Raw genomic sequence first — 23,521 nt, 5'->3', positions numbered from 1 at the left:
TACACACACGGCTCCGCTCCGTACACCTCTTACACACGCGGCTCTGCTCCGTACACCTCGTACACGCGCGGCTCTGCTCCGTACACCTCGTACACGGGCGGCTCCGCTCCGTACACCTCGTACACGCGCGGCTCCGCTCCGTACACCTCGTACACGCGCGGCTCCGCTCCGTACACCTCGTACACGCGCGGCTCCGCTCCGTACACCTCGTACACGCGCGGCTCCGCTCCGTACACCTCGTACACGCGCGGCTCCGCTCCGTACACCTCGTACACGCGCGGCTCCGCTCCGTACACCTCGTACACGCGCGGCTCCGCTCCGTACACCTCGTACACGCGCGGCTCCGCTCCGTACACCTCGTACACGCGCGGCTCCGCTCCGTACACATCGTACACGCGCGGCTCCGCTCCGTACACCTCGTACACGCGCGGCTCCGCTCCGTACACCTCGTACACGCGCGGCTCCGCTCCGTACACCTCGTACACGCGCGGCTCCGCTCCGTACACCTCGTACACGCGCGGCTCCGCTCCGTACACCTCGTACACGCGCGGCTCCGCTACGTACACCTCGTACACGCGCGGCTCCGCTACGTACACCTCGTACACGCGCGGCTCCGCTACGTACACATCGTACACGCGCGGCTCCGCTCCGTACACCTCGTACACGCGCGGCTCCGCTCCGTACACCTCGTACACGCGCGGCTCCGCTCCGTACACCTCGTACACGCGCGGCTCCGCTCCGTACACCTCGTACACGCGCGGCTCCGCTCCGTACACCTCGTACCCGCGCGGCTCCGCTCCGTACACCTCGTACCCGCGCGGCTCCGCTCCGTACACCTCGTACCCGCGCGGCTCCGCTCCGTACACCTCGTACCCGCGCGGCTCCGCTCCGTACACCTCGTACCCGCGCGGCTCCGCTCCGTACACCTCGTACACACGCGGCTCCGCTCCGTACACCTCGTACCCGCGCGGCTCTGCTCCGTACACCTCGTACACACGCGGCTCCGCTCCGTACACCTCGTACACGCGCGGCTCCGCTCCGTACACCTCGTACACGCATGGCTCCGCTCCGTACGCCTCGTACACACGCGGCTCTGCTCCGTACACCTCGTACACACGCGGCTCCGCTCCGTACACCTCGTACACACACGGCTCTGCTACATCCACACTGTAAACCCCTCCTGACCCCACACATAAACTTCAGCTCATCCAGCACCATGACAACCAGCACAGCAGAGTCCTGCATCCACTGAGGCCCCTGATCATGTGACTCCTGACTCCTCCCCTCCTGTGACCTCATCACAGGTCCTGTGGGCACCGAGCAGCCATATATGTGGTGGCGGCTCTGCAGGTGGAGGTATGTGGAGACCCCATTACTGGGCGCAGGGGGCATTAACCCCTTCAGCACGGAGACTCTTTTGGGGGTCTTGTGTTGCCCCTTTATAAGAATCATAAGGTTTTTGTTCTGTTTCCTGTAATAGATACATACGACCCAACTATGGAGACAGGAAGGGAGGAAACGTATTGTTCTCATAGTACAGGACCCCTTTACTGGCCCCACAGTGTAATGCCCCCATTATGCCCCTTATGCAGGATGTATGATGCCCCCACAGTGTAATGCCCCCATTATGCCCCTTATGTAGTATGTATGATGCCCCACACAGTGTAATGCCCCCATTATGCCCCTTATGCAGGATGTATGATGCCCCCCACACAGTATAATGCCCCCATTGTGCCCCTTATGCAGGATGTATGATGCCCCCACAGTGTAATGCCCCCATTATACCCCTTATGCAGGATGTATGATGCCCCCACACAGTGTAATGCCCCCATTATGCCCCTTATGCAGTATGTATGATGCCCCCACACAGTGTAATGCCCCCATTATGCCCCTTATGCAGTATGTATGATGCCCCCACACAGTGTAATGCCCCCATTATGCCCCTTATGCAAGATGTATGATGCCCCCACACAGTGTAATGCCCCCATTATGCCCCTTATGCAGGATGTATGATGCCCCCACACAGTTTAATGCCCCAATTATGCCCCTTATGCACGATGTATGATGCCCCCCACACAGTTTAATGCCCCTTATTTAGTATGTATGATGCCCCCCACACAATGTAATGTTCCCCCAGTACCGCTTGAGGTTTTACAGTTGGAATAATCCCTCTGGAAAATGGTTTTCCCTCTGCCTGCTCCCCTCCATGTATACCCTCGAGCATGTATACAGGCATGTAGGGGAGCAGGCCTTACTAGATATTGAGGCTTTGTACAGTAATATTCCGCATGAGGATGATATCAGAGGAGTAAGACATTTCTTGAAATCAAGATCAATAGAGTGTAGCAGACATAATGACTTCATCGAGGATCTTCTAAAATTCCCTCTTACTCAAAACTTCTTTCTTTTTGACAGGAAGTACTTCCACCAGCTCAGGGGTACTGCGATGGGGAGCCCCTGTACCTCCTTGTATGCTAACCTATTCCTGGACTGGTGGGAAGAAACCATAATATTCAGGGATGATCATAAAGTGGTGGCATCCATATATTGGGGTACAGTATAGATATATTGACTACATTTTTATCATCTGGTCAGGGACGAGTGAACAGTTTCTTGAATTTGTCAGGGAACTCAACATCAATAGAGTGGGCCTGAGATTTACATCTGATTTTTTTTTACCAGTTTCCTTTCCAGGATGTATTAATTTAGAAATAACAGGATTGGACCCTAGGGACACTCTACCATAAACCTACAAGCACTAATAAACTATTGAAGTGGGATAGCCACCACCTCATCCCCTAAAAAAAGGAAAACCCAATGGGTCAATTTTTACGGTTGAGAACTAACTGTACTAATGTCACAGATTCTAATATACAGCGAATATACATGAACACCAGATTCAGGGATAAGGGTTACCCACAGTACATTTTGGATTCCACACAATCGTTTGCAGAAAAACGAGAGAGATAGAAACCCCTCCATACCAGACCATGAGACCAAGAAAAAGATGGTGTTTTAAAACCTCACCTTGCCACCCCGCCTGACGTTACTATTACAAATATCAAAGAAGACTGACCGTCACTATCAAAATAGAAAACTGGTGTGTACAGGTGCTTACTAAGAGTAGCCATCTCCATATATAACAATCAAATAAAGTAGTACTCTGTAACGCTAAGTATGCAAATATGAAAAATATGAAATTTGAATTGCATTACTGCTGTAGAAAGTAGAAATAACTGAGAAATCTTAGTGCTTAAATTGGCCAATTCATGTGTACCCGGCAGCCATGATAAGGAGTTTCTCTTTGCCAGGGCCTAAATAGTGTGAATCCTCTCTTGGGCCTGTTTCACATGTCCTTATATTTCCGGGACCGGAAAAACTGGTACCTGAGATATCCGTGTGTCCGTCTGTGGCAACCGTGTGCCGCCTGTGTGCAGCATCAGGATCACACGGACCGGCGCCTGGGAATCAGCGCTACAGTTAGCACTGTCCCCAAGCACCGGGTGCTGAACACTGACTCATCCTGGTTCCCTGCACAAAGAAGACTGACCGTCCCTGCACCTCCTCATCTTCCATCTCCAAATTGTCGTCCATATCAGTGACAAACTGGAAGCACTGCCTCAGTGAAGCGGCAACAGGTTCTGTTGAAACTCTTTTCTTAAGGTGACAAACAGCACACCACTGCAGAGTTGTTGAAAGGTCTAACAGACCAGGCAGATCTGTGGCTCTCGCCACTGAACCTACAACCAGGTATGGTTGTGTGTGATAATGGTCTTAACCTGGTGGTGGCTCTGAAACTTGGCAAGCTCGTATACGCTCCATGCCTGGCCCACGTGCTCAACTTAATGGTTCAGCGTTTTCTGAAACCTACCCAGATTTGCCTGAGCTACTTGTGACGGTACACCGCATGTGCGCCCATTTCCGCAAGGCAGCCAAAGCTGTTGCCGGACTGGCAGTGCTGCAGCAGCTTTCAAGTTCGTGCTTACAGACTGTTGTGCAACGTGACCACGCACTGGAACTCCATATTACATGTGTTGGCAAAGCTTTGTGAGCAGAAGAAAGTTGTAGTTGAATACCAGCTACATCATGCTCGGCCTCCGCGCATAACAACCGAGAAGTAGGCATGGATGTCTGACATCTGTGAGATTATACCAAACTTTGAGGAATCGACAAAGAGGGTGAGTGGCAAAGATGCCATAATCAGGGTAACCAATCCGCTTCTGTGTCTACTCAAACACTCGCTGCTCACAATTATAGAGGAAGCTTTGCATGTGAACCAGGAGGAGATGGAGGAAGAATGAAGACAGGGTAATACTACCAAGCCCAGCCTCATGTCAACTTCTCTGGATGGGATGATAATGAGGAGGAGGAACAGGAGATGATTGCCTATGCTACAGAGGGTGCTAGCCACACCAGATTCATCCTATCTGTTTAGCGTGAATGGGGTGAAGAGGAGGAGGAGAGCGAGGAGGAAAAGGAGGAGATGGATAGTAGTCCTCCTGGTGAGGACAGGGAAGTCTGTTGGGAATCTGGCACACATGGCTGACTTTATGTCCCGCTGCTTTCCCGTGACGCTTGCGTTGCACGAAGTTTAGCCAACACTGATTACTGGTTGTTCACTCTTCTTGACCTATTCTACAAGCAGAACTTTCAATCTCTCCTTCCTGCAATGGAGAGGGCTAGTAAAATGGTGCAATACCAGAAGTCCCTAGTTGAACAATTAGTACAAAAATTACCATCTGACAACACTGGCAGCAGAGGTCATAGATCCTTGGACAACCGAGGAGCAGAGATGAAGGAGACTCAAACCAGGTCACACAGAGGCAGGGGGAGACTATCAAAGGTCTGGGACAGTTTCATTAGACCCTCCCAGTGCCCTAATGCACGGGATACTCTAACAAGGAGGGAAACGTTTTGGAACAGCATCCCCCATGATTCCTCTGTGCCATACAACTATAGGATATCCGAACTGGACATGTGGCATCAACTGTTTCTCTACGCCTTGGAGGTGATGGCCTGTCCTGACACTAGGGTTTTGTCAGAGTGGGTTTTTAGTGCCGCTGGGGCATAATAACTGATAGGTGCATCCTTCTGTCAAATGAAAAGGCTGACAGGTTGACTCATATCAAAATGAACAAGATCTAGATTGGCACAGGCTTTTCAACCCCACCGGATGACACTAGCAGAACATAAATCCAATTAAAATGTTCCTTTTTTTCTGGTGCATTCCCATACACCCCTTTTCCACTCAAACAAGTGTATACGGTTCATGGTTTATTATTTTCCGTGTCCTCCTCCTTATCCACCATATCAACAGGGTGATCGTGAGACCCTCGCTCTTATTTTTTTACAGGGTGTGTATGATGCCCTTCGTCATCATTTTGAGAGGCCTACCTCTAAAAATCTCTTACACGCACACATATCTATGTGTATAATCCCCAGGGGGAAATGTTTTTCAGCCCTTGCACTTAGTGAATATGCTTTACCAATCTAGGAGTCCCACTCCTTTCAACTGGAATACAAATGTTTTCTGAGGCCCTCCTCTACGTCTCTTCTAAGCCATATTGAAATCCCTCCTTCTAATTTTTGGCTGCCCTTGCACTATCTAACAATTTTAACAGAATGTGTATGAGGACCTTTTTATGTCTAATACAGGGTATATCAGAGATCCTTCTCCTTCATATTTTTGGCAGTTCTTAATAGGGAAAAGAAAATATGTAGCCTGAAAAGGACTTTTGTTTTAGGTTGTTGCAGCAGTAAATATTGTAGTGCGGCAGTGTTCACAATGTGCGGTAATGAGGCAGTGACCCAAGGAAAGTTCAACTTAAATGTCTTTATTTGCAAAAACTCACAATTTAAATGCAAATGATGTCCTCCGGATTGCAACTGGGTGGTCCAAACTGGTTGACGTGGGCGACTGCAGCGCTGTTTTCCTCTGAGGTGCGCCAGTAACATTGCCTTCACAGGCCTGTGTTATACCTTCACACAGGCTTGCAGTGCACAGAGTCTCCTGCACTGGAGCTAGCAAACAAACCACTGACATTCCCAAACCTTTGCTGCAGGTTTTTAAATGAAAACTGTTGACATGAGCCACTTGTAAGACTCGGGCTGGAGGGAGTGATCCACCCCACTTCCATCCTGTAGATCACTCCAAAAATAAAAGCCCATGTCGGGTTTTCTTAACCCAACTTCTTAAGCTTGACCTAGTCCAAACTTACTTTTATTTTGCACTACAACCATAGCTATGTCTGTGATTGCAATGCACTCTAGCGGGTTCAATAACCTTCTATGAGAATGCTGGGGGATACATACCATCTCTTGCATATGATCCTCCTCACTGCCTCACAATGGACTTTACCAGTCTAGGAGACACACTCCATACAAATGGGAAAAATTTCAGAAATCTCATGCATACTATTCCTTTTTTTTCCTGACATGGAAGACTGCTGCATTTTTGAAACAAGCAACATGTCAATTCTTTTAGCATTTTTCCAGCGTTTGTGCTGCATTTTTTCAAAATTGAAAGCAATGAGAAAGTGCAAAATGCAGTAAAAATGCTACGGGTGAACATAGCCTAAGGAGTGGAGGAGGCGTTTTTTTTTTCTCTTTTTATTTTTGCCGCTATGGTGCCCATAAATTGAGAAGGCTCGTGTGGCTCAGCACCAGACACCATCTCTTTTCCCATCATCACAATTTCAACGATCTCCACATTCCCACGATAGTGATGCAATTGAAAAAAATAGTAAATCAGGGAGTCGAAAACTCGCTGACACACCAATCAGCCTTTGCCTGTGAGTCTGAGACTGCGTGCACTGCAGGCACAATGACGTCACACCTGTAGGGCCTCAGTACTCACACTGTAAACAGTACTGTGTTGTTTTTTTTAAATATCAGGAATAGTGGGGGCATCATATTACGTGAAGGACTGTGGGGGCTCTCATACTGAGTGGGCGGCTGGTGGGGCTATTATACTGAGTGTGGGTCTGTGGTGGACTGTAAGGGCCTCCATACAGGGTGGGGGTCCTCATTTTGTGTAGCAGGCTGTTGTTGCCATAATACTGTGCGAGGTCCTGTGGGGGCCATCATACTGTGTGGGAGCCCTCATTCTGAGCTACATGGGCACACAGGAGAACAATTTTCTTGGTGATGAGTCAGATAGAGATAAGTAAGTGAGAAATGCAGACCTTTGGTCTATCTGGTTGCAAACTTAAATTTATATGGTGCTGTGTGTCAGGAGGGAGATATCAGATCTGATCCGATCTGAAGGAAAGCAAAGATTTAATGGCAATGTGAATCCAAATTCCAGGCAGGGAGCATAGCCGAGACAAAGAGCAGGGCGAGGTCCTTATCTCAGGCCAGGAGGCCTACTTGAACGGTATGGAAGGTCTAATTAAAGGGGATTAAGTTAAGGAAGGATTCCTTATCTTAGGCCAGGATTTAATCAAGGTCTATACTAGAGAAGAAGCCACAGTGTCTCTAAAGTGGGACGCAAGTTCTCCTACTGAAAGCTGAAGAAGCTGTGCCACTGCAAGGTGTGTGTGGCCCTCATCGAATGGACTTTGAGAGCACAAGTAACGAGTCGTACCAATGCACCTCAACCAATGAGGTCCTCACAAATCAACTGGGAGTTGCTCTGAGGGGCCATAGTGACACATCTCGACCGGTAAGGTCCCCACAGGGTATGAAGTGCCTTCCCACATTTTTTTCTTGCTGGCTGTCATAGCTTGTACAAACAAGTTATGTACCACCACATGTAACTGGAAAGTTCCTGACTCTGCATAATGCAGGAGAAGCATTCATAAAGTGTTGTGCCTGCTATCTGATGTATATAACTCTCATCAGGTTCTTGTTAAAGAAAAGTTTATTTTTAGACTTTGGTCTCCTGCATTCGACTCCACTCCAACTGGTCCGGACCTGCCAAGTACAACAGCAGCATGTGGTCTGTAGAGTCGGGGAATATGACTCGACTAAATATATTATATATAATGTATATACCGTATATATATAATATATATATTGTAATGCAGCTTCTTGCTGCATTGCTAAAATGTCCAGGGGGTGTGTTCTGGCTGACCATTTACCTCCCCCTCAGGTGACTGATCACATGAGTGTGACATCATCACAGGTCCTGTGTGCACAAAAGGATATATAAATCCTGGTGGTTTTGAAACAGTAGAGAGTGAGAGGCCTGGTGATGCCTGGAAGGCAGAGGCTGTATCCCTGTGTCCCGGATACCAGTAGCCTTGGAAGGCAAGAGGCTTGGTAGGCCTGGAGTGATGCCTGGAAGGCAGAGGCTGTATCCCTGTGTCCCGGATACCAGTAGCCTTGGAAGGCAATCGGCTTGGTAGGCAAGAGGCCTGCAAGGCGGAGGCTGGATCCCTGTGTGTGTGGGGGGGATACCGGTAGCCTTGGAAGGCACGCCACCTGGAGACTAAGTCTGGGGAGCCTTAAAGTCACAGCTGTGGCAGAACAGAGCTGATAGAAGCAGCTGAGACCCGGCAAAGGTAAATCGGCGCTATAAATGAATATTGTTGCTGTACCTTGCTGAAGTCTGTATTTGAAGTCAAGCAGGCATAGCTGCCACTGGAAAGGCTCTAGGATACATGTGTAACATTCCTGCGAGCTACTAAGATGGACTGTGTTCTAAGCGGTTTATGATGTGTAATAAACTGCTGAACTTCATATTACCGGAAAATGTTGCATGTGTGCTTTAATTGACCTGGTGAAGTGAGTGCCCCCAGCATGATGAATAGCGCTACCTTACAATATATATACAGTACAGACCAAAAGTTTGGACACACCTTTTCATTTAAAGATTTTTCTTGAAGGAGTTCCCAGAGATGCTTAGAACTTGTTGGCCCTCTTGCCTTCACTCTGCTGTCCAGCTCACCCCTAACCATCTCGATTGGCTTCAGGTCTGGTGACTGTGGAGGCCAGGTCATCTGGCGTAGCACCCCATCACTCTCCTTCTTGTTCAAATAGTCCCCCTTACTCAGCCTGGAGGTGTGTTTGGGGTCATTGTCCTGTTGAAAAATAAATGATGGTCCAACTAAACGCAAACCGGATTGAATAGCAAGCCGCTGCAAGATGCTGTGGTAGCCATGCTGGTTCAGTATGCCTTCAATTTTGAATAAATCCCCAACAGTGTCACCAGCAAAGCACCCCCACACCATCACACCTCCTCCTCCATGCTTCAGATATATATATATATAAATATTCAACTATATACAGTACAGACCAAAAGTTTGGACACACCTTCTCATTTAAAGATTTTTCTCTATTTTCATGACTATGAAAATTGTACATTCACACTGAAGGCATCAAAACTATGAATTAACACATGTGGAATTATATACTTGCATGCTGGTTCAGTATGCCTTCAATTTTGAATAAATCTCCAACAGTGTCACCAGCAAAGCACCCCCACACCATCACACCTCCTTCTCCATGCTTCACGGTGGGAACCAGGCATGTTGAGTCTATCCGTTCACCTTTTCTGCGTCGCACAAAGACACGGTGGTTGGAACCAAAGATCTCAAATTTGGACTCATCAGACCAAAGCACAGATTTCCACTGGTCTAATGTCCATTCCTTGTGTTCTTTAGCCCAAACAAGTCTCTTCTGCTTGTTGCCTGTCCTTAGCAGTGGTTTCCTAGCAGCTATTTTACCATGAAGGCCAGCTGCACAAAGTCTCCTCTTAACAGTTGTTGTAGAGATGTGTCTGCTGCTAGAACTCTGTGTGGCATTGACCTGGTCTCTAATCTGAGCTGCTGTTAACCTGCGATTTCTGAGGCTGGTGACCTTGGATAAACTTATCCTCAGAAGCAGAGGTGACTCTTGGTCTTCCTTTCCTGGGGTGGTCCTCATGTGAGCCACTTTTGTAGCGCTTGATGGTTTTTGCTGCTGCACTTGGGGACACTTTCAAAGTTTTCCCAATTTTTCGCACTGACTGACCCTCATTTCTTAAAGTAATGATGGCCATTCGTTTTTCCTTACTTAGCTGCTTTTTTTTTGCTGTAATACAAATTCTAACAGTGTATTCAGTGGGACTATCAGCTGTGTATCCACCAGACTTCTGCACAACATAACTGATGGTCCCAACCCAATTTATAAGGCAAGAAATCCCACTTATTAAACCTGACAGGGCACACCTGTGAAGTGAAAACCATTTCCGGTGACTACCTCTTGAAGCTCATCAAGAGAATGCCAAGAGTGTGCAAAGCAGTCATCAAAGCAAAAGGTGGCTACTTTGAAGAACCTAGAATATAAGACATATTTTCAGTTGTTTCACACTTTTTTGTTAAGTATATAATTCCACATGTGTTAATTCATAGTTTTGATGCCTTCATTGTGAATGTACAATTTTCATAGTCATGAAAATACAGAAAAATCTTTAAATGAGAAGGTGTGTCCAAACTTTTGGTCTTTACTGTGTGTATATATATATATATATATATATATATTTTTTTTTTTCTCCCTTAGAGGTCGGGGAGCCCAATAACATCTATTGCTGTTTGACCTGTGATTTCTATCTACGCCACTGTGTATAGGATAATAGAGTATATTAAAGTTGTTATGGACGAGACTTAACCACTTCGGACCAGAGCCTGTTTTTGCCTTCGTGACCGGGCCAATTTTTTCAATTCTGACCACTGTCACTTTATGATGTAATTACTCTGGAACGCTTCAACGGATTCCCCTGATTCTGAGATTGTTTTTTCGTGACATCAGGATAGTGGTAAAATGTCTTCGATATCACTTGCGTTTATTTGTGAAAAAATCGGAAATTTGGCGAAAATTTTGAAAATTTTGCAATTTTCAAACTTTGAATTTTCATGCCCTTAAATCAGAGAGATATGTCACACAAAATAGTTAATAAATAACATTTCCCACATGTTTACTTTACATCAGCACAATTTTGGAACCCCAATTTTTTTTTGTTAGGGAGCTATAAGGGTTAAAAGTTGACCAGCGATTTCTCATTTTTCCAACAAAATTTACAAAAACATTTTTTTAGGGACCACATCATATTTGAAGTCACTTTGAGGGGTCTTTATGACAGAAAATACCCAAGTGACACCATTCTAAAAACTGCACCCCTCAAGGTGCTCAAAACCACATTCAAGAACTTTATTAACCCTTCAGGTGCTTCACAGGAATTTTTGGAATGTGGAAGAAAAAAATTAACATTTAACTTTTTTCACAAAAATGTTACTTTAGACCCATTTTTTTTTATTTTCACAGGGGTAACAGGAAAAAATGGACCCCAAAATTTTTGTGCAATTTCTTTTGAGCGCGCTGATACCCCATATGTGGAGGCACACCACTGTTTGGGCGCACGGCAGGGTTTGGAAGGGAAGGAGCGCCATTTGACTTTTTGAATGTAAAATTTGTTTGAATAATTAGCGGACGCCATGTTGCATTTGGGGGGCCCCTAATGTGCCTAAACAGTGGAAACCCCCCACAAGTGACACCATTTTGGAAACTAGACCCCTTAGGGAACTTATCTAGATGTGTGGTGAGCACCTTGCACCCCCAGGTGCTTCACAGAAGTTTATAATATTGAGCCATAAAAATACAATTTTCACATTTTTCCCACAAAAAATGTTTTTCATTCCCTAATTTTGCATTATCATAAGGGTAACAGGAGAAATTGCACCATGAAATTTGTTGTGCAATTTCTCCTGAGTACGCCGATACCCCATATGTGGGGGAAAACCACTGCTTTGGTGTACGGCAGGGTTCGGAAGAGAAAGGAGAGCTATGTTGGCTGGGATAGGTTGCAGACACCATGTCACATTTGAAGAGTCGCTGACATGCCGAAACAGCAGAAACCCCCACAAGTGACCCCATTTTGTAAACTACACCTCTCAAGGAATTCATCTAGGGAAGTAGTGAGTATTTTTTAATTTTTAAATTTATACCATTGGGCAGTGAAAAAAGCATAATTATATTTTTACCGCAAAAAAATGTTTTACCCTCAGATTTTACATTTTCACACAGGGCAATGGGTAAAAATGGTGCCGAAATGTGTCACACAATTTCTTCTAAAAGTGGCAATACCCCATATGTGGCTGTATCGTACCGCTCAGCCATACGGCGAGATCTGGGGGGGACGGAGCGCTATTTGACAATTGGAGAACAAATTATTGTAGAATAGGCATTTGGATTTGGGAGCACAAAATTTTCTGAATTTCTTTTGGGGGGCAAGCGCCATTTCGCTTTTCCAGAGCCTTTCTGCTACCAGTAACTTGGAAGTCCCTTATATTTTTAACAGATGACGGACCTGAGTGGGGACTAGCTTTTTTTGAGGACTGAGTTGAAGCTTTTATTGGGAACATTTTACCTAACATTTATCCGGCGCTCTAGGCTGAGCACTTACTTCGGGGTTTCCATCTAAATTTCCAAGTGATCTAATTCAGATGAAACCCCTGCGGGATCCATTCACTGTAATGAGGCAGCAGAGTTACTCTGGACTCCGTCTGGCCTCTGTTTAGCGGTGTCCTTTTTTTCAGAAGTGCACAAAACTGTGGCCAACCACACTTTTATGCACGCCTAAAACAAATGACACCGTGGGATCACAGGCCAGACGGCATTCACAGTGACCTATATCTGCCTCATTACAGGGAATCTTCCGTCATGGGTTCCGTCTGAATCACTTATTTCAGAGATTTACACGGAAACTCTGGCGTAAGTGCTCAGCGCAGAGCACAGGATAAATGTGAGCAGAGCATTACTGCGATCTTTGGGAGACATAATAAACAAATCAGTAGCAGGTGAAGAATTGGTTTTATTTATTTTTTACGCCGTTCCTCGTGTAATATAACTGATTAGATTACTTTATTCTTCGGGTCGGTGCGATTACAGAGATACCAGATTTATATCGGGTTTTTATGACTGACAGCTGTCACACACTAAGAGACACTTTTTTTTTTGCAAAATCTAGTTTTTGCATCGCCATATTTTGAGAGCTATAATTTTTCCATATTTCGGCCGACAGAGTCATGTCACGGCTTGTTTTTTGCGGGACGAGTTGACATTTTTATTGGGTACGTGACATCTTTTGATCGCTTTCTATTCCGTTTTTTGGGAGGTAAAATTAACAAAAGCCAATAATTCAGGAATTGTTCTTTGAGGGTTTTTTTTATGCCGTCCTGCATGTGGTAAAAGTGATCAGGCAGCGTTATTCTTCGGGTCAGTACGTTTACAGCGATACTACACTTACTGTATATTTTTTTTTTATGTTTTAGCGCTTTTACACAATAAAACAATTTTATAGAAAAAATATTTTTTTTGCATTGCTTTATTCTGAGCGCTATAACTTTTTTATTTTTCGGCTGATGGAGGTGTATGGCGGCTTTTTTTTTGCGGAACAAGATGACGTTTTCAGCGGTACCATTTTTATTTCCATTTTGCTTTTTGATCGCATTTTTTTCCACTTTTTGTTTGGCGATATGAGGAAAAAGCATAGTTTTTTGCTCCGTTTATTATTTATTTTTATTACGGTGTGCACAGAAGGAGTTAATTAGTGTGACAGGTTTATAGCTCGGGTTGTTTCGGACGCGGCGATACCAAATATGTATACTTTTTTTATTTTTGCATAAACATACGGATTTATCGGTTTAATATTTTATTTATTTATTTTGTTGTTTTTTTTTTTAACAGTTTGAAAACATTTTTTTTTATTTTTTTTACATTTTTACTTAGTCCCTGTATGGGACAATAATTTTTATTTTTCTGATCACTGATCTCATGTAATGTAATAGACATATATTACATTACATGAGATCTTCACTGACTGTTTCACAGTCAGAGTCTCCTGCCTGGCTTCAGAAGCAGGCTGAGCCAGGCAGGACACCATATATGGCAGAGCTGGAGGCGGTCATGTGACCTCCAGCTGCCATAGCAACCCAAGGTCCTGGAAGGTATCAGGGGTCTTCGGAGAGGTAAGTATACCACCCCCTCTCCTCCTGCTGTCTTCTATATGTCTCGATCACTATAGATTGTGGCATATAGAAGACAGCAAAGGGTTAACATCACTGGGACCTGATCCAATCAGGTCCCGATGATGTTCCCTGTCAGAGCTATCGCTCTGCACCGCTCCTGCAGCGCTTGCAGGACCCTGGGGGTCCTGAGCGCTGCGGGACCACCCACCGTTTTTAAACGTCCGTGCTGCACGGGTGGTCGGGAAGCGGTTAACTAACATTGTGCAGTGACTCTGTTTTCCGTATAGTGATGGATATTTTTTGTTGCTAAATCTTTTATATTGTTTTTTCACTTTTAACCTTTTACTAAACTTTTTTAAACAATTCTGATTAGTGCGATCATACAACATACAAGCCTCTGATTGCTCTGGTGCTGCACTGTACTACTGTAGTGCTGTGTATCATCACTGCCTGTCAGTGTAATACTAATTACCCCATACACATGAGTTAAGTGTTTGCTGAATGGTCATTTGGCAGATGGCTATCTCTCCTAACTCCCCTATACACACAAATGTTCAAGCTATGGTTGGTATAAGAGAGTCGGCTCCAGACTCCTCTACAGGAAGAGCAAACGGATTAGTCTCTGAAATTCACGATGCCAAATCCTTCTCTGCCCTGACATCATAGGTCAGAAGGCCCCAAATAAATTATATAGTCCACCAAACCTCCCAAAAATCAGTGCTTTCATGCAACTTTAGTCTAATGTGAATAGGGGGCGATAAAAGGTAACTTATTGGAAGCTGTCTCTGGCCCGGCATAGTAGACTTTCATACATTGCAGGCCCAGACACCATTATTAGGCATTTAAGTATTGTAGTAACTAAGTAGCTCCATATAATCGAGTACTTGGGGGAGGAGGGGCATTTAGCCCATCTGTGTCAAACCTTATTAGATGCCATGTTTGCTTTTGACAGCAGCAAGTGGTTAAACTACCAGGGTTTTTATTACAGCCGCACCTGTGCCATCCCTGCGGTGAACATCTATGTTCTGGTGCCCAAAAGAGTTAATTTTTTTTACAACAAATGTTTAACGTGTTAAAAAATAACAAAATATGTTCTTTGGTATTTGCATGTTTTTTTCTTTTTACAAGAATTGTTGGTGCCAATAATATCTACTTTTTTCTGGTGTTTTTCTTGTAATATAGGAAAGCCTAATGCTAGAAATAAACCCCATAAAACACTGTACATGGAGACTTTGTTATCAAATCATTTCTGCCCTCGGTGTTTGTGCAAACAAAACAGCTTTATAAATGCCTCACACTTCTGTGTGTGAATCAGACATGAGATCTAACGTGATAGAAGATTACAGTCCGGGGAAGACGGGAAACATTCATATAGACGGCCGGTGGAGATGTAGTCAGTGACGGACTGTGGCTAACTATGTTTTAGAGCCGTAGTAGAAGATGTTTTCCTTATTATGAAGTAGTTATTTCCATGTCACGTGTAATAAATATCTCCTGCAGTATTGCTAATGCCGATTCCAGTGTCGGTAAATGAGACGAGAATTAGCTTTATGGAAGATGAGTCTATGAGAAACATGTTCAGCTGCAGACTCCGAGGAAGAAACTGCTTGTTGTCTGTGGCCTAAAATATAAAGGTTTTATTACTAGATGTAAAGAAAAAATGAAATACTGTAAAATAATAAATCTCCTCATATGTTTCCCTTATTATCTCCAGTAATTGTATTATTACACAGGATTTTTATGATGTTCCATCGGCTCATCTTCTTCTCATTCAGGTCTCTACAATATTGAATCCTCTCAATGAAGATCTTCTATATAAGAGAATTTTCCTGATTTACCCATCAAGGATGGGTATGGACAGAGACAAGATGGCGGAGAGGATATTACACCTCACCCTAGAGATCCTCTTCCGGCTTACTGGAGAGGTGAGAGATTCTGATGACGTCACATTACATCATTCTTATCTATGGGAATAACAGATGGACAGAACTGGAGAGGTGAGGACTCTGGAAATGTCTGTAGTGAGATTTATTAATGTGTCTCTCTATAACCAGGATTACACAGTAGTGAAGACCTCTAGTGAGCGCTGTCAGGACCCGGTGTCTGAGGGATGGGGAAGACCCCTGAGCCTAATCACTGGGCCTCCACCTCACCCTCTGATACATGAGGACATTAATGACCAGAAGATCCTAGAACTCACCTACAAGATGATTGAGCTGCTGACTGGAGAGGTGACACTGCTGGGAATGCTGGGACATTATACAGTAACGCTATGAAGGGATCGGGGGAATGACGGTATCATTGTATGTGTCAGGTTCCTATAAGGTGTCAGGATGTTTCCGTCTATTTCTCCATGGAGGAGTGGGTGTATTTAGAAGGACACAAAGATCTGTACAAGGACATCATGATGGAGGTTCCCCAGCCCCTCACATCACCAGGTAATAGACAGGACTAAATACACACAACCTATAATTATCTGTATGTAAAGAATGAATTCAGTCCCTGTATGTGTTTCCTCCAGATCTATCCAGTAAGAGGACAACACCAGAGAGATGTCCCCGTCCTCTTCTTCCACAGGACTGTAAACAAGAAGATCCCAATGTTCCTCAGGATCATCAGGTAGATGGAGAGAAGGTGTCATGAGATCTCCCCTATGATGTGTAGACGGCTGTGAAGGTCTTGTGTTCAGTCTTGTTTTATCCACCAGTATTATATGTTTTATACTTGTGTAATGAGAACGGTGGAGATGGCTGGATTAGAGCTGATCATAGATGGGACTTCTCCTTCTGTCTGTGACTTTTACAATATTTGTTTCAGGGTGAAGATCTGACCCATATTAATACTACAGAGACATATGTGAGGGGTGAAGATCAGTGTACAGAGGAGATTCCTACATATGACTACCCAGGTGAGTAGTAACCACTAAATGCAGAGAAGTCACAGATTCTTCCCAGTCACCGGCTGTGGCTGCTTTATTGGTCGTGTAGTCCGGTCATATCACAATCGTGTGATCACCATTTTGCCGCTAGAGCATAGCATTCTCCCCTAGTTACTCATTTTTCTGATGGAGACTGTTGAGTTTGATCATTTCAGTAGATGTGTTATTGTCTATAGTCACAGTTTTTTACTACAGTAGTTAGTGCCCAAAATACTGATTTAACCCCTTCCTGCAGCCAGATTTGTGTTCCTAATCAGGGCCCATTTTTCAAATCGTGTGTCACTTTATGTGGTGATAACTTTGGAATTCTTCACAAAGGATAATAGGAAACAAATGGACCTTACAAATTATTTTCAAACTTCTCTTGAATCCGACAATCCCCTATATACGGTTGTACACTACTGTCTGGGCACATGGCAGGTTAAGAAGGGAAGGAGCGCCATTTAGCTATTTGAATGCAGATCTTGCTGGAATAGTTTACAGACACAATGTATTGGGAGCACTGTTCATGGTCACATGGCAGCTGAAAAGATGGCTACCATCTACTCCGGAGCTATCTACTCCGTTTTCCAGATCCCAGGGATTGTCTTGCTCATCACTTATTTAACCCCTCTACATGGATCTGGAGTTACACAGAGACCCCTAGGCTTGTTACCTGCTATTCTGTGGAGTGAGATGGAAAGAAGAATAGTCAGGTAGCCGGGTCAGAACCAGGAGGGCAGAGAAAATACAAAATCAGAAGACACAAGAGTAGTCAGTAAACGGGCCGAGGTCACAAGAGGAAACAAATACACAAGCCGGGAGCTGAGCACAGAGGACTGAACCACAGGAGGACAAGGCTGTATCTGGCAGCTTCCAGCAATATGCTTCCAGCTTTAGTAGGGTGTGGTGCTTTCCAAATGGCTGAAGCAGGGAGCAGATTACTCCAGCTGGACAGCACACACACCCATACTGCCAGACAGGATGGTACTACAGGTCCCAGGCACCCAAATCATAGTGGCTGGACAGAGCCTGTGCCGCCCAGAGCTTCTGGTTCTTACGCCGCCTCCATTACCAGCGCCGCCTGCAGGATGAATAAGTCATTGCCTGATGATAGAAACAGACGTCACAGGAGCAGATCCCAGAGGAGATGGGACCCACCATTTGCAGAAGCCCTTATATGTCACAATGTCAGAAAACCAGAGCAGTAGAAATCCCCATAAAGTGACTCCATTTTGGAAATTATAACCCTCAGTGAATTAATCTATAGGAGTAGTGACTATTTTGACTCCACAGCCAATTTCCTGGAAATTAGCACGCAGTGGATTTTGGTGAGTGAAAATTGCAAATACGAGGGTCAGTCAATAAGTAATGCCTCCTATTTTTTCTCCTTTTAATTGGCAAGAAATTCAAATGCAATTAGATAGGTTGAAAACCACAACATTATCGATTAATTTGTCACTTTTCAGTATAAACTCCATCCATTTCCACAGTCTTTGTTTAACAAGGGCATGTATTCCAGCATGGTAAAAAGCATGGTCTTGCTTCCTAAGCCATTGACGCACGGACTTTTTCACGGCCTCCTCAAACTCAAAGTGAATCCCACGATGATTCTTTTAGCAGCCCGAACAGATGGAAGGTCACCACGAATGATGTCATCGACTCGCTGAATGTTGCTTGGAGTCACTGCAGTTACTGGCCTGCCACTCCGCATTTTGTCAGTCAACGGTGATGGCCCTTCAGCTGTGTTACAGCGACAAACCCATCGTCTAACAGTACTGACATCCACTGTTGCATCACCGTACACATTTTTCAGTCTCTCATGAATTTGAATGAGCGTTTCACCTTCTGCATGCAAGAATTCAATCACAGAACGTTGTCTAATACGAACATCGATGTCAGCCATTTTGCAAGCAGATACAGTCCTGCCACCTGTTGGTGCAGGAAGTTGCAATTGCTGTGGATTGGAGAAGAAGGTTTGAGGAACTGTGCCACATTCGAATATTTAACATAACTACCTTATTTAAGGAGAAAAAAATAAGAGGCATTACTTAATGACTGACCCTCGTATATTAATTTATTACCCAACACATAGTGCCCAGATTGTGCTCCAGGAGACACACACCGTAAATTAAGTGGGTTCTTCTCACTATAGTAATGCCAAATACATGGAGGCTAAATGTGGTTTGGGTGCACTGCAAGGCTCAGAAGCTGAGGGGAGATTTGACTTTGGGAGAGTGGATATTGCTGGATTGGTTTATGGAAGCCATGTTGTTTTTCAAGAGCCTTTGAGCCACTAATAATATGAAAACATCTGTTTTTCCACTGATAGATGATGGACCTGAGTGGAGACTTGTTTTTTGTGAAATGAATTGAAGTTTTTATTGGTATTATTATCACTTACATAACATTGGTATGAAATGGAATGTAAAATTCAAGGATATTATATTAAAAAATAATATTTTTTTTATTCTTAGCAGATGACTGTATCAGGAGATCAGAGGGACAGCTGACATCTTCAATTTTTAAATCAAATGATCTTGAGATTACACAGTATACAATTGAAGTAAATACCATTACTCCAGTTATACCATCATCCCTTCACAGCAAAGATCTGTCATCTGATCCTTTGAAACAGGTCCTGTCCTCTGATTCATTACCGACTACTAAGGAAAAAAAGAGTCACAAAATAAGCATTAAAAAACGAACTGCTCCTAAAGCAAAAAAGCCATCTTCACATTCAAAACCTGGAAATAGTTTTCCCCTCAAAAAGTCTCTTCTTAAACATCAAAAAATTCACACAGCAGAGACTAGATTTTCTTGTTCCAAGTGTGGGAAATGTTTTAACCATAAATCATATCTTGTTTGTCATGAGAGAACTCACACACAGGAGAAGCCATTTTCATGTTCAGAATGTGGGAAATGTTTTAACCGGAGATCAGATCTTGTTAGGCACCAAAGAATTCACACAGGGGAGAAGCTTTTTTCATGTTCGGAATGTGGGAAATGTATTAACCAGAAATCAGATTTTGTTAAGCACCAAAGAACCCACACAGGAGAGAAGCCTTTTTCATGTTCAGAATGTGGGAAAAGTTTTAACCGGAAAGCAAATCTTACTAGCCACCTCAGAATTCACACAGGGGAGAAGCCTTTTTCATGTTCAAAATGTGGGAAATGTTTTAACCGGAAAGCGAGTCTAGATATCCACAAGACAACCCACACAGGGGTGATGCCTTTTTCATGTTCAGAATGTGAGAAATGTTTTAACCAGAAATCAGATTTTGTTAGTCACCAGAGAACTCACACAGGGGTGATGCCTTTTTCCTGTTCAGAATGTGGGAAATGTTTTGTGAAGAAATCATCTCTTCTTAGTCACCAAAGAATTCACACAGGGGAGAAGCCTTTTTCATGTTTAGAATGTGGGAAATGTTTTGTAGAGAAATCAAATCTTAATAAACATCAGAGAACCCACAAAGGGGAGAAGCCTTTTTCATGTTCAGAATGTGGGAAATGCTTTAACAGGAAAGCGCATCTTGAAAGCCACCAGAGAACCCACATAGGGGATAAGCCTTTTTCATGTTCAGAATGTGGGAAATGTTTTGTTGAGAAATCAAATTTTAATAAACATCAGAGAAGCCACATAGGGGAGAAGCCTTTTTCATGTTCAGAATGTGGGAAATGCTTTAACCGGAAAGGGCATCTTGATAGCCACCAGAGAACTCACAGAGGGGAGAAGCCTTTTTCATGTCCAGAATGTGGGAAATGCTATAACCAGAAAGAGCATCTTGATAGACACCAGAGAACCCACACAGGGGAGAAGCCTTTTTCCTGTCAAAAGTGTGGCAAATGTTTTGTACAGAAATCATCTCTTCTTAGTCACCAAAGAAATCACACAGGGGAGAAGCCTTTATCATGTTCTTAATGTTGAATATGTTGGAAATCAACTCTTAATAAAAATCAGAGAAGTCACACCGGGGGGAAGCCTTTTTCATATTCAAAATGTTGGATATTTTTAACCGAAAATTATATCTCCTTAAAGGGGTTGTCCACTACTAAAGCAGCCCCTTGTCATTCCTCATGTTTGGCCTGGTTAAAATAGCACTTATACTCACCGTTCCGGCGCTGTTCCTGCGTGGTCATCACTCGCATTTTCGGGGCTCGTTAGGTTGTTACATCACTGGAGCCCTGCGCCCAATCAGCGCCGGATTCACTGTCCCCTTTTTCAGACTTATTGAACATCAACAGGAAGCCAGGAGTGCGGCTGCTCTCTGACTTCCTCTTGATGTTCAATTTGTCCAACTGTGGAGACAGTGACGCCAGTGCTGATTGGGCATAGGGCTCACATGAGCCCAGGGAATGCAAGTGCTGACAATGCTGGAATGGCGCCGGCATGGGAGATTAGTTTGTGTTTTCACAGAAGAAAACCTGTATGTGTTTGAAAATGTGCATATTGCTCCCCCATCTTAATTAAACAGACGTGATAGAATTCTAATAATCCTTCTACACTGATTGGGGACAGTTCATCAGCATTTCTTTACGCGCAGACACTAATGTCTTCCTTGCAAATAAACTCCACATGTAATTGATGAGAACCGACTCATATCCATTGCATCCACACATGTCGTCCTCCACACCCTGTGGTTCCTGTGTTAAATCCAATATAGTGTTGGTGGCTTGGTATTCAATCCGTTGAAGCTGGCACAGTTCCTGTAGTTGCCATTTCTTGTTGCGACTATGCATCCACTCTGGTACTCTTCCCAAGGCGTAGCTTCTGGGGTTGGACATGGTAGCATCTGAAACCTGCTATGTATGCCTCACCTATGGTCTCCTGGGTCTGTCTATATTCCTCCCTGGTTGTGGAACCTTTGAACGGTGTCTACAACCACTAGTCCCCTGCAGCTCCCCTGGATCGGCCGGGCTGAGTAGTATCCCACCGCTGCCACCAAATGTGAAGACACGGGGTCTTCCATGGACATAATACTACTCAGACATCATAGAGTCAAGCAATATGGCAATACTTTATTTAACCAAAAACAATAAACATATAGAACAGTCCCAGCAATGACCCAAGATGGTGCAAAATTACACAGTCTGGCCCCTGCGCTTAGCCTTCCAGGACCAACTACCTCAACCCCGCACCCCGCTTTGGTTGGACACCCACAGAAAGGAAGTAGCTGCAAGCTTAGGAAGCTGATAGTCCATTCAAGTAAGTGGCCAGGAAATCCGAGGATCCTACCCTGGCTTCTCCGAACATATCCATGGAACCAGGTGACTGGATGGTACCAACCTGGCTTTTTCCGAGTGTACCATGGGTTCCAGTTGACCAAAGGGTCCCACCTGGCAACCCCAAAAAACATATCTGTAGCATCGGCGTCTCTGCCTCGTACTAGGCAGAGACGCCGTCCCTCTCACCTCCCCACTCCTGGCGCGGCGCCCTCCAGCGCTTCTCTCCCTGCTGCTTCCGGCACGCGCTCCTTCCCCGGCAGTGTGCTTAGGGCGCGCGCGCTCCCCCGCTCTTAAAGGGACCGCGCGCGCCGTCCTAAGGAGTCCTCGGCCAATTGCCGGAGGACCTCCCATTTATAAGGCACCTCCTCCAAAATGGAGGTACCCGAGCAATGTTGTTTGCACTGTGTCTCACCTGTGCTTCAGCCCTCAGGTTCCGCTGCTAGCCTGACTTCTCGTCCTGCCTGCCAGCCTGTTACTTACCTGCCTTGTCCGTCAGACCGCTCACCTGGGAGCGTCTCCTACTTACCTTCCTTGTCCGTCAGACCGCTCACCTGGGAGCGTCTCCTACTTACCTGCCTTGTCTGCCAGTCCGCTCACCTGGGAGCGTCCTTCAGTTACCTGCCTGTTACCTGCCTCGTCAGTCAGACCGCTCACCTGGGAGCGTACACCAGTTACTTGCCTGTTACCTGCCTTGTCTGCTGACTGCTCACCTGGGAACTGTTAGAACCTTGTTCTTAGGTTTTTTCCTTTGCTGGTCACTTGACCTTGTTGGCCTATTTAATCCTGCTCCGCCCTTCTGGCTTTGCTGGACTTCATTGTTTAACTACTTTCTAGCTAGCCTGTGCTCTGTATCTAACTCTGTTAGTTTGCTTGGTCTACGGACCTCTATGTTCTATATATTTTGTTTGTTCGTCTGTCTGCTACTATTTCTGTTAGGAGGTGTCCCATTTTCCTCCCAGTCCTTAGTACTTGTAGGGATTCCTTCCCCACATCTATAGGTCTCCGTACAGACTAGCTTAGGACTTTAGCAGGTCTGATCGCAGGATCAGGTCCCCTGTTACATCGTAGGGATTAAGCTGAGTTCTATCGTAGGGACAGATCTCCTCTCTTTCCTTAGCGCTGGTAGCAGAACATAACAGTAAGTCCAGCCCAGCAAATGCTCTAAGGAAAGATTTTTTCTGTTCCATCATGGTGTCGGTTCTGGATTTGGCTAAACACCTGCAGGGACTCTCTTTGGAGGTGACTGAGCTCCGTCAACACGTGAGTAACTGTCCTGGAGCACATTTCTTGGAGCCTAAGGTACGTTTGCCGGATTTATTTTTTGGTGAACACCGAGAATTTTTTTCATTTAAAAATGCTTGCTTATTGTATTTTCGTTTGAGACCCAAGTCCTCTGGGGATGATTCCCAGCGCATAGGGTTTATAATGTCAC

General features: G+C 44.9%; 1 protein-coding gene across 1 annotated transcript in view; it reads left to right on the top strand.

Annotated features, from left to right (window-relative positions):
* Nucleotides 1-1,271: 1,271 nt before the first annotated feature.
* Nucleotides 1,272-23,521, top strand: part of LOC141205562 (uncharacterized) — a 58,600-nt gene continuing 36,350 nt past the window's right edge. The window contains exons 1-7 of the mRNA XM_073664131.1: nt 1,272-1,356; nt 15,722-15,871; nt 16,001-16,177; nt 16,261-16,384; nt 16,468-16,565; nt 16,764-16,854; nt 19,341-20,738. Coding sequence (XP_073520232.1) covers nt 15,794-15,871; nt 16,001-16,177; nt 16,261-16,384; nt 16,468-16,565; nt 16,764-16,854; nt 19,341-20,738 — 1,966 coding nt within the window. The 5' untranslated portion in view covers nt 1,272-1,356; nt 15,722-15,793. The remainder of the gene's footprint in view (nt 1,357-15,721; nt 15,872-16,000; nt 16,178-16,260; nt 16,385-16,467; nt 16,566-16,763; nt 16,855-19,340; nt 20,739-23,521) is intronic.

The sequence above is a fragment of the Phyllobates terribilis genome, unplaced genomic scaffold (assembly GCF_046119375.1).
Source record: "Phyllobates terribilis strain yellow unplaced genomic scaffold, ASM4611937v1 Scaffold_140__1_contigs__length_4765195, whole genome shotgun sequence".
In the NCBI taxonomy this organism is placed as follows: domain Eukaryota; kingdom Metazoa; phylum Chordata; class Amphibia; order Anura; family Dendrobatidae; genus Phyllobates; species Phyllobates terribilis.
Note: the sequence above shows the minus strand (reverse complement) of the source record. Positions and strands in the feature narration are given on the sequence as shown.